Genomic DNA, 10970 nt, shown 5'->3' with positions numbered 1-10970 from the left:
AGGGAAACAGCAACATGAGTACTTGCCTTGTCCCAGGGACAGCAGGTAACACCATAAAATATTCTCCTGATTTAATGGGTAAAATACAAAGCCACCCTGTGTTTCCACTTGACTGCTAGTGAGGGTCTGTGGTTCATTGTGGGTTTGTTTTTACTTCTTTCTTTGTGAATTCACTGTTCCTTTCCTCATCTCCTTTGAAAATCCTTCAATTAGAAGCCTAAAGTTTTTCTTACCAGTTTATATGAATATTCTATGTAGTAAATATATTAATCTTTTGTCATTTTTATAAACCCAATTTTCAGACTATAGTTTTTGTTCCTGTTCTTTGCTATTTTTCTGTGTTTTTTTTTTTTTTCAAATAGAAGAAACTTTTATTTGTCAATGTCTTGATTTTTTTTTCCTCTGTGATTTCTTTCATCACTTAGGCTTTTATAAATTCTTCTCTGTCATTTGAAAAACATTCTATTCTCCTTTCTTTATGGTGTTTTAGGGCTGATTTGTTAACAGGGATTCTGCAAGTCATCTGGAACTAATGGTGTCTCAATGTGAGGTGAGGTATCAATGGCTGTATTTTCCAAAGAGCTACTCAGATTCCTCAACCCACTTATTTAATTTTTTTAAAAAAGTTTCTTTCTTTCTTTTGTGAGAAAGGGAGAGAGACACTGACAGGCTCTTCATACTGTGATTCACCCTCAGTCTCAGCTGGGCCAGATTAGGGGCACACACACACATCCACCTGGCGTGCTCAGGAAGGCCTCAGGACACGAACCCAGAACTTTTCTCATGTGGGTCCAGTTGCAAAACTGGCACCACAGCTGGCCCCCTCAATTTCATTTATTGTACCCTTTGAAAAGTATAGCAAAATCTGCCTTCAAGAAGACACAGTGCCAGGGGTGTATTTTCCCCTTGGTGATGTTCTCTCTAGGGAAAAGGAACTGGGGAGTGGGAGAAAAGGGGAGGGAGGGGTCACTACACACAAACACCAGGAGAGGGCAGGTCTTCAATACCCCCGGGCATCCCATTCATGTGTGTCTTGGGTAGCAGTAACCAAAGAGAGGTTGACAACGTTCTGCAGAAGGCTGGACACCATCCGCTCCGTTGATCACAGCTCATGCTGCAGATCACAAACTGACGTAGGTAACAAGACAGCACCGCAGTTACTAGGGCACTGACTAACAGGTGCCCTTTCCCAAGACGGGTAAACCAAACGAGAGAGCAAGGCTCAGAGAACTAGAGACTCTTAGGGCTGTGAGGCATCTTCTACACATTTAAAAACGGACAGACGGGGATCAACAGATGGCATAGTGATTGCGTCGCTAGACTCCCACGTAGTTGACTGCGGTTGGAGGCCCGGACCTGGCGGTTTAAAACTCATGTTGGGTGCGTGTACACGCATGCCCAAAATCCTGAGAGGGGAAAGGAGAAGAAGGGATTGCAGTGTGGCTGGGAAGGAGGTGATTTCTTTCTATCTCTTTCTTTGTCTCTCCAGTGAGCCCTATAGCAAAAATCTCTCTTAAAAAAAAAAAAAAAAAGGATAGACAGGATGGAGACCCAGAGAAATGAAATGAGTTCCTACATTTAAATGCTGTTTATGGCAACATGGGGTCTAATAAGGATCTAGGACTCAGTGTGTGCTATCCTCAGAACTGAGTAACCTCCTCCACATAGGCTGTAAGTGAGTTGACAGTCTGCTAAGGTTCATGCAAGGGACATGTGTGAGTAATATTTTTACTGAGCATGCACACACATGTGCAGATAAGCCCGCATGCATACATTTAGCCACTGAACACCTACTCCCCACTTGTGCTGTGCAAACACTATTCCAGGTGCTAGAGAAACAGCAGACTTAATTCCCAAGTATGTCTGTGAATTATTTGTTATATAGTATACATATTGCTTTGTACCATACCTTTGTAATAATATAGCTGATTAATTTACAGATTTAGATTAATATAACTTTGGGTAAATTCAAAGACTTCAAAACAGCACTAAATATATAGGAGGAAACCCTTGCGGTGAGACCATAGTTTGTTTATTTGTTTGTTTGTTTATTTATTTTATCTGCATTTATTTTATGCTGACTTTAGTCCTGTGCCCTAAGTTTTTGTTTCTTCTGGGATCTCTTTCTCTTCTGTGCAGCTTCCTTTTCCAGTTTAGGAACAATTTGCTCCTTTTCAGTGAGGATCACCTCAATGTGGCAGGGGGAGCTCATGTACAGGTTAATCCGTCCATGGGCTCTGTATGTACGACGGTGCATCATGGCTGCCTTGTCAACCTGACTGTGCTCAGTGACCAGGGAATCTACATCTAACCCCTTCAGTTCAGCATTACTCTCTGCATTTTTAAGCATGCGCAGCAAACATTCAGCACTCTTTTTAGGTCACCAACCTTGTGTCCAGCCCCTCTGTTTGGCCTGGGCATATCTACCAACTCCACCATTGTAATGACAGAATGGCACACTCTGCTTCTGTAAAGGGACATCCTTCAGATACTTGGTGGCTTTTCAGATATGCATACCCTTGATGGCCTGGGCAGTTTCACGAGTGTTCTTAAAGTGAACACGAAGATTTGAACCTCCTGATTTGCATGACTTTGTGGGGTTCTCTGGGTCAAGTGAATAGCAAACCATTTTCAAAGATCACCTCGGGCCAATTACGAGAAGAGCGACCCTAAGTTTCTGACAGGAGTGAACAAACTATAGCCCTCGGGCCTCCTGGTTTTGTAAATAAAGCTTTAGTGGCACACAGCCATACCTGCTCATTTGCATATCATCTATGATACTCCTCAGTTTCATTGGCAGAGCTGAGCAGTAGTGACAGAAACCGTGTGGCCTGAAAGCCTAGCATATTTACTATCTGACCCTTTAAAAGACGTTTGCAGGGCCCAGGCTTATAAAACAAATTTAACCTGGGGCTAGCGGTGGCACGGTGGTTAAGGCACTGGACTCCCACATGGCCGACTGCAGATCAAGTCCTGGATCCAGGGTCTTGAAACACACTGGGTGTGTGTGCATGTGTGCCCAAAATCCTGAGAGGAGAATGGAGGAAGAGCTTGGGGCTCCCTTTCCCTCTCTCTGTCTCTATCTCTCTCCAGCAAGCACATGCACCCTACGGCAAACAAACAAACAAACAAAACAAAGGTTTAGCCTTATCTAATAGCAGGCATCTACTGAATTAAAAAAGAAATGCCTTTAAGGCATTTCACTCTTGGTTCTCAGTGCTAACAAAGGAGAATGTTCTTCCCAGCTAGACAAGGAGCCTGCCCCTTCAGAGGGAATAGGCCTTCCCAACATCCACTGTGGCAGTGAGGAGGGGAGTGTGTTTGCATTGGTTAGCTGTAAATGCGGTTTCCACTGATGACAAGGAAGCCATGTTAAGTTCAGCCTCTTTCTAGCCTTTGTGGTTTGTAAGGCTTCCTTGAGGTGGTGATGGAGGGGCTGTGGGGCAGAGAAGGAGGGAGAAAGAGGAGCAGCTGGGATCAAGCAGACTTTGGGGCAAAGAACAAGAGTTAAACAGAAAAGAATATCTGAAGAGTCAGTGGAAATGGAAAAGAGGCTGGCCTTTCCCTCCATTAGCCAGGTTGAAAATGCCGAATTTAATTTGTCTACAGCATGGGCTTCCCAGCTCACCTGCTGCCCATGGTGTTAATGTGGTTACAGGCAGACAACTGACTGTAAAAATGACACCTTCTCGCTCGGCATAATGGCTCTCTGCAGACCTCCGAGTCATAGCTGCTCAATTTACTGACAAAAACAAGCTTTTATTGCTGTTGGCACCACCGAGCCAAAGTGGCCAGAGAAGCACAGAGAGATCCTTCTCGGCCATGTACACTGTCAGCACAACTGTCAGGGAAATTCCCCTTCTCCAATCCTTCCAGGGCTGAGAATGTGCGGGCTGACCCAGCACCCGGGGCTGGCAGTTAGCAACGTCAAGCACTTACTCCACCCGCCCTGCAGTGTGGGAGAGCTCCTCCTGATTCTCCCTTAATGCCCGGATGTCGGCATCACCTGTAACCACCAGTCACGGGAGTACAACTGCATGGCGAAGTCACATGTTAACCATCTGGTGGAGGAAGTTAACCAGAACAGCAAGAGGTGGCAAGGCAAGGCAATCCTGGCGAAGTCAGACCATGGCCTGGCGGGGCGCGGGTAGGGAGGAGCGGTGTGTTTCACAAGTATCTGGTTTTCTTTGCCCCTAAGCAGACACGCCATGCATCGTTATGAAACATGTCAGGGCTGCAGGTTCACGGGAGAGCAAGGAGCCGGCAGAATTGGGTGCGCAGTGCCCTGGCACAGTGTGATGGGGAGGTCACAGCTCTGCCAAGAGTGTCACCGGGCTGTCAGAGCAGCAGTGACACAGAGAGCAGGCCTGGCATTAACACTTCCCTGGGCTGAGTGTCTGCAGCCACAGCTGAGTTGCTGAGCTTGGACGGACTACGGAGCTTCTGGTAAGCCTGTCTCTCCGCCCGTACGGTGTGACGGCACCAGTTTCACCTCGGAGCCAGGAGGGTTAAAGGAGCTCCAGCACGCAGAGGCGCAAGCCTGGGGCATCATAAGAGCCTAATGACTTCCAGGTGTGGCAATGGGGACAAGGGCCAGGGCGGGGAACAAGCAGACAGCTCAGCACTCTCCACTGCACCGCACCTCGTGTCTCCAGCTCAGGGAGGTGTGAATTCATGGCTGCTGGGGAACGAAGCTCTGCTACCCTGGGCAAGTCTTCCTTTTGTGGAAGGAGATGGTGACGTCTCACAGAGCGGGGGATGCTTCTGCAGGGTGGCGGGCACCCTGGGGTGCAAGGGATGGAGGAAAAGGGTGAGAAGGTCCGACAGGGCCACTCACCTGTGTGCTTGGTGCCTATGTGAGTCTTGATCTCTGCTTCCTCCATGGTGACAAAGTCGCAGGCCGTGCAGCAGATGGAAAACATCCACTGCTCCTTGTCCACGTGGAGTGACATGTGGCTGACAAACTGGACATTGAGCTCAGTCTCAAACCCACACACGTGACAGCTATGGGAAAGGAAGGGAAGCGGGGAAGAGAGGAGAGTGATATGTCTCCTACATGGAGGCCACGCTCATATACGGAGCACACCGGGAAGACTGGAACCTTAACACACGTTTCCCTCTCCACCAAAACGCTTTTGCATTAGAATGTTCTTCTGCTATCTGGGATGCTTCCGAAGTGGTCACCGTGCCAAATGGATTAAGTGCCAGCATCATGTAACAATCCCATACATGCTGTCACGACGCTAAGTAATCATAAAGCTAATTAAAAACTACACATTTGCAGATGCCGCGCCTCCCCTCACTGACTCCTCTGGGCAAGGAGATGAGGGGCAGTGCTGCCAAGGTAGCTAGTGACGCTCGTCCACCGATAAACTCAGAGCTCGTTGCGCACCCCATGAGCCTCTGTCTGGCTCCCAAACCTTCCATCATAGTGGTGACGGCGCCACAGGTTGTCCTGTGGCATCCCAGCAAGAGGCGGCCCTATCTGAGACAAGCCCTGATGGGAGCTGCCCCTCCCTGGAGATGCACAGACAGTTTCCATCCATCTACGTGATGGGTCTTTTGGGCGAAATTCGGCGGAGAGCCTGGAACTCAGGGTTTTAGAGCGACCAAACCAAATATTAATTCATAGCTGAGTATAAAAACAAAACCAAAAATCCAGGTACCAAAGAAAAATTCAGCCGAGGGGAACTACGTGATGTTTTGGTCCTTGAATTTATTTTCCTTCTTTCTTCCCCCCTGCAATTCTTAGGATGCAGAGGCAAGGGACTCAGTTACGAAGGAAGGAGCTTCTGGGCTGCACAGACCGAGAAACCATTCGTCCCCAGAGCCCTGTCACTCTTTGGAGCTCCACCCCAGAGACCCACCTCCAAGCCCTTTTCCCTTTCAATGACTTCTACCAGGGACACCCAAGTCAGGAGAGAAGACTGTGTAACTGCCGGGTTCAGTCTAAGCCAAAAAAAAACCCAAAAACCAAAAAACAAAAAAATTCAAATGCAGGCCAGCAGATGGCTGAGAAAGGGGGCTTTGTGACAAGTGCCCTTAGCAGTCAGGCAGGGGGTGCTGAAGCAAGGGGCCCGTGTTCCATCCACAACTCACCTGTAATAATACGGGTGCTTCTTCCCGTCGCTGCCTTCGGAGGTGACGGCGCTGACGATGTCCTCGGTGTCTGTACTCACCAGCTTCACGGAATGGACGGTCAGGTGCTGGTTCAGATTTGCACGGCACTTAGCAGCATAGGGGCACAAGTGGCATTTGTATTTTCTTTCGTCTAGGGGAAAAAAGGAACAGGATAAAACCAAAACCACTCTCAAAAAATGAAATGCCGACCCCCTGCAAGAGATGAGTTCATGGCATCGAGGAAAGGTTGGTTCAAGTGTCATATCAAATGGGGACGAAGGGAACACCTTGGAATCAAGTATCGGGAAGTCTACCCAGCAGGCCACTCTTGTGTTAATACTGCAAAGAGGAACGTCTCAGGGCAAGTAGATGATCTGCTTTTTTCTGGACATCCACAGCCCCTCTTCCTATGGGGCAAGCCCTAGAGGGGATAAAAGGACACTGTATGCCTCTGTGTGTCTCTGCAAGCGTGCATTACCTACATGCCTGGTCATGGGTGAGTGTGGGCCAAGCTGGGGGATGAAACACAGCTTCATAGTACCGAGGTATAAGAAGGGCCCCATCTGGGGCCAGCAGATGGCATAATGGTTACGTCATTGGACTCCCACATGGCCAACTGCAGTTCAAGTCCTGGACCCAGAAGCTTCAAACTCAAACTGGGCACGTGTGTATGCATGCCCCAGATTCTGAGAGGAGAATGGATTGTGGTATGGCCATCCCCCTGGGGGGATGATTTCTCATTTTCTGTCTCTCTCTGGTTCTCTGGCGAGTGCACACACCCTATAGGAAAAATATCTCTTATGATTAAAAAAAAAAAAGGAGAAGAAGAAAGGCTCCATCATCTTCCCTAAGCTCCAGGCCTGGGTCAGCCAAGAAATCAAACACTAATAAAATTAAAGGGAAAAAAATGACTTTGTGAAATAATTTAATCGAAAATTTACGTTTTATTTATGTAAAATGAAAATTTTCAATTAATTTCCTAATGGAAACCCTCTCATAAAACTGACGAATGTTTCCGTAGCATTTCCAGAGTGGCATTCTGAATTCATTTGATTAATCTAGCAAATTAAAGTAAAAGGAGCGCTCTGATTTCATTTTACAGGGAAGGCAATGGCAGCAAAAGAGGGAGAGGACTTGGCCTTCTAGCCTTAATTCTTACTTGGTAACACAGGGCCTGGCGTAAAGAGAACACCTGTTTTATTTACTTTGCGGGGAAGAACGTTTTTCTATAACAAAGTGTAAGACCTCGTTATTGTTACAGGCAGGTCCCAACATCAGAAGGACTGCAGCTGGGGCTCCGTGAGGTTGGGGAGGAGCCCTCTAGTGCAGCCCCTGCTTTAGAATGTCTGCATTCATATTAATGTTATGCTTCTTCCATAAAGGGAGCTATGGTGCTTTCTATCTTTTTCTATCATTTAGACAGACTTAATCACACTGGAATTTCCTCTTCTCACAAGGCTAGAAAGAACTCTCTTGGGAAATTTTCTGGATCTGATGCCTTTATTGTGCTTCCTTCATTGTCTTTCCAAATTTCCTTTTGGTATCTGATATATTAAGTTTCCCTTCCCCTCTTGGGTTGATTTTGGTTATTTTGCTTCAATTATCCAAGTCATCTAAGTTTTCAGTATTTTTTTGGCCACAGACTATGCTTACTCCCTAAGACTTCTTTAATATCATCTGTATTGATGACTAGCCTCCCTTTTTCATTCCTAATGTTGAACATTTTTGCTTCCTTTTCCATTCTTAATCAAATAAAGGTATTTATCTATGTTGTGGCTGTCTTCTTCCTAGATGTTGTGATTCCTTAGGATGAGTGCTAAGTTCCTTTATTTCTGTCTTTCTTCTCTTCTGTTAAAGCATCTAGGGACCAGCAGATGGTGTAATGGTTACATCATTGGACTCCTACATAGTCAACTGCAGCTCAAGTCCTGGACTCAGTGGCTTGGAATTCATACTGGGTGTGTTGGTGTGTGCATGCCCAAAATCCTAAGCGAATGGAGAAGAAGGGATTGTGGCATGGCCATTCCTCCTGGGGGGGGGAGGGGAGGGTTCTCTCTCTCTGACTCTCTCTCTCTGGTGAGCACATGTGTCCTATAGCGGAAATCTCTCTTCAAAACAAAACAAAACAAAATAAAAAATCTAAGCATTTAAAATATCTAAATTTACCTCTGACTAGAGATGTGGTTGATTTTTTCCAGGTTTATATGCAAAGTGTTCTTTTCACTCCTTCTTAGCTAGCATTTTAATTTCAATTTCCTTCCATTCTCTTTGATGCAATTACATAGGGCAATTTATTAATTGTTGGTTATTTTAAATTCATTTAGTAGGCTCGAAGGACATGATCTATAAACCCTCCACTTTTTGGAACATGTTCAAGTTTTCTTTGTGCCTAAGTACATGAATAAATTTTGTCTTCATAGAGTGCTAGCAGGTGGTCTGGTGGTTAGAGGTGCTGGATTCCACATGGCTGACTGCAGTCGAGTCCCGGACCTGGCGACTTGCTTTCTCACTTTCCCTTTCTCTATCTCTGTCTCTCTTTGGTCAAATTAAAAAACAATAATAACAAAACAGAATTAAGTAAACAAATCTTAAAAAATATGAAAAGAAAAAAGATAATATTAATCTTATTAATCTTGTCAGACTAATACTGCCAATCTTTTAAAATTTTGTTTGTTGTTTCGAACCTTTTTGAACTCTTATCATTTTGTTTTTGTTTGCTATAAATAAGACATATCTAAATTGTTTTTTTGATATAGGGCACTTGGGCTTGCTGGAGAAAGACAGAGACAGACAGAGAAAGTGAGCTATCATCCCCCCCTACCCCTGGGCGGGAGTGGAGTGGCCACACTACAATCCATTCTCCTTTTGGGATTTTGGACACACATGCACATATGCCTGGCATGTTCTTCAAGCCACTGGGTCAAAGACTCGAACCATGTATTTGGCCATGTGGAATCTAGCTGCCTTAACCTACGTGTCATCTGTGGGCCCAAGACATATCTGTTCATAGATTCTAAACAAGTTTAATTTTCAATGTAAAATTAAAATATTTGATTTTATTATTTTCACCTTTGCTTTATGTTTATGAGTGACTTTACCTTCTATCTTTTTGTCTTCATCTGTTTTGGCTGTCCTGATGAAGTTATCTTTGCCCTGTGTTCACTTGGTTGCCTTCCCGTTTCTGACTCTCAGAATCCACCATATCTGTCCACTATTGTATGTGAATAGACCTAGAAACTGTTTCTCCACCCAGATGCTCCTTCCATGGCTGCTCTAATGTTGAGAAGAACCAATAAGATGAGTTGTAGCCCTCTCCCCTGCACCTTCAAGATGAGATCCCTACGTTCTTAATGGAGTTTACCTAAATGTGTTTCTCTTCTCATCAGTCCTACTTGAAACTCAATAGGTCTTTTCAACACAAATTTAAAAAGCCTCTCCAGGATCTTATTTAAATATGCCAGGTAAAATGGCTTGAAAAGGTCAGGAGAAACTTGTTCTCACCACTTCCTGTAGCAATTCTCTGAGAGAAACTCAGCTTCTTGATAACAGAGGACTTGGTGATGGAGGTGGGGGGCATGGCGGCCGAAGGTCCAACTCACCTGTGTGCAGCGAGAGATGTCGGGACAATGTCTGCTGTCGGCCAAAGACTTTCCCACACACATCACAGGGGAAAAGCTGGTCATTGAATTTCCAGGAGGGCAATCCATTTCCTGCCTCTAGCACTATCCTTTCTGTTTCTGGGTCAAAGAACAAAGCATCATGAGAAACAGACAAGACAATGGGATATGATCACATTTCATTTGAGGACTTCGACAGAGGCTTCCACTGAAGAATGTGACAAGTAATTGCAAATAAGTCCCAGGAACTGGTCTTTATGCCCTTTCCTGTGTCTAAGAAAGCCACTCTTGTGACCAGCAGGAGGTGTAGCGGTTATGTCATTGGACTCCCACATGGTTGATTACAGTTTGAGTCCCGGACCCAGTGACTTCAAAATCAGGCCGGACACGTGTGCATGCATGCCCAAGATCCAGGGAGGAGAATGGAGGAGAAAGAAAGGACTGTGGTGTGGCCATCCCCCCGGGGGGTGATTTCTCACTTTCCTTCTCATTGTGTCTGTCTCTCTGGTGAGCACACTCATTCTGTGACAAAAAACTCACACACATACACACACACACATGCCACTCTCAAAAGCTGTAGTGTGGAATGGGTTTCAATTCCAGTCTAGTCCCCAATGTTTTTCGTCTCATGATTAAAGATCAGCCCATCTAACCCTCCAGTAGGGTAACAGCACTGTGCCCTATATAAGCAGGTACTCAATAAACACCTGTCAAATGAGGGCATTTGACTTGCATGTTAAAATTCCAAAAATGTAGACTTCTGCCACAAGATAGTCAATAAAGAAGGTTAAATCCTAGATTTAGATTAGAAAAGAAGTGGTTCAATCCCTGGAAAGGAAATATGTTTCCATTGTTGTTGATGAAGGAAAGTTTTGTTTTACACTCCAGGGTTGGACAAAACCCTTAAAGAGGAACTTAGGTTAAACAGACTCAGTAATGACAACTGCGTACGACTCCACGTTAAACCCCTAAAACACGAGTGGACAGCTAGAATTTCCCCGAAGGTCTCATCGTATTTGGGAAAATGGGGAGTACCACATTGTACCTGCACCCAATCCACAGAGGTGGATGAAATGTGGATGTTAGTACATTCTTGCAACATTTGAGAAAGTTTTAATTTTCTCCTTGTTATCTATAGCATTATCTGTAGTTTTCTTTTCCTTCCTTCTTTCTTTCTTTCTTTCTTTCTTTCTTTCTTTCTTTCTTTCTTTCTTTCTTTCTTTCTTTCTTTCT

The 10970-nt window shown here is 45.2% G+C and overlaps 1 protein-coding gene across 7 annotated transcripts in view; it reads right to left on the bottom strand.

Moving 5' to 3' along the window:
* ZNF827 (zinc finger protein 827) overlaps positions 1-10970 on the bottom strand; it is a 215438-nt gene that overhangs the window by 13794 nt on the left and 190674 nt on the right. For all 7 annotated transcript variants that reach the window (XR_333830.3, XM_006143462.3, XM_006143465.3 and 4 more), the window contains exons 9-11: positions 9720-9857; positions 6100-6271; positions 4838-5004 (exon numbers count right to left, since the gene is read on the bottom strand). Coding sequence is in view for 6 of the 7 variants with exons in the window: in XM_006143462.3 (XP_006143524.1) it covers positions 4838-5004; positions 6100-6271; positions 9720-9857 (477 nt within the window). In the remaining variant the exon portion in view is untranslated. The remainder of the gene's footprint in view (positions 1-4837; positions 5005-6099; positions 6272-9719; positions 9858-10970) is intronic.

This window comes from Tupaia chinensis, unplaced genomic scaffold (assembly GCF_000334495.1).
Source record: "Tupaia chinensis unplaced genomic scaffold, TupChi_1.0 Scaffold000098_3, whole genome shotgun sequence".
Taxonomy (NCBI): domain Eukaryota; kingdom Metazoa; phylum Chordata; class Mammalia; order Scandentia; family Tupaiidae; genus Tupaia; species Tupaia belangeri.
The sequence above is the reverse complement of the archived record's forward strand: the minus strand, read 5'-3'. Positions and strand labels throughout refer to the sequence as shown.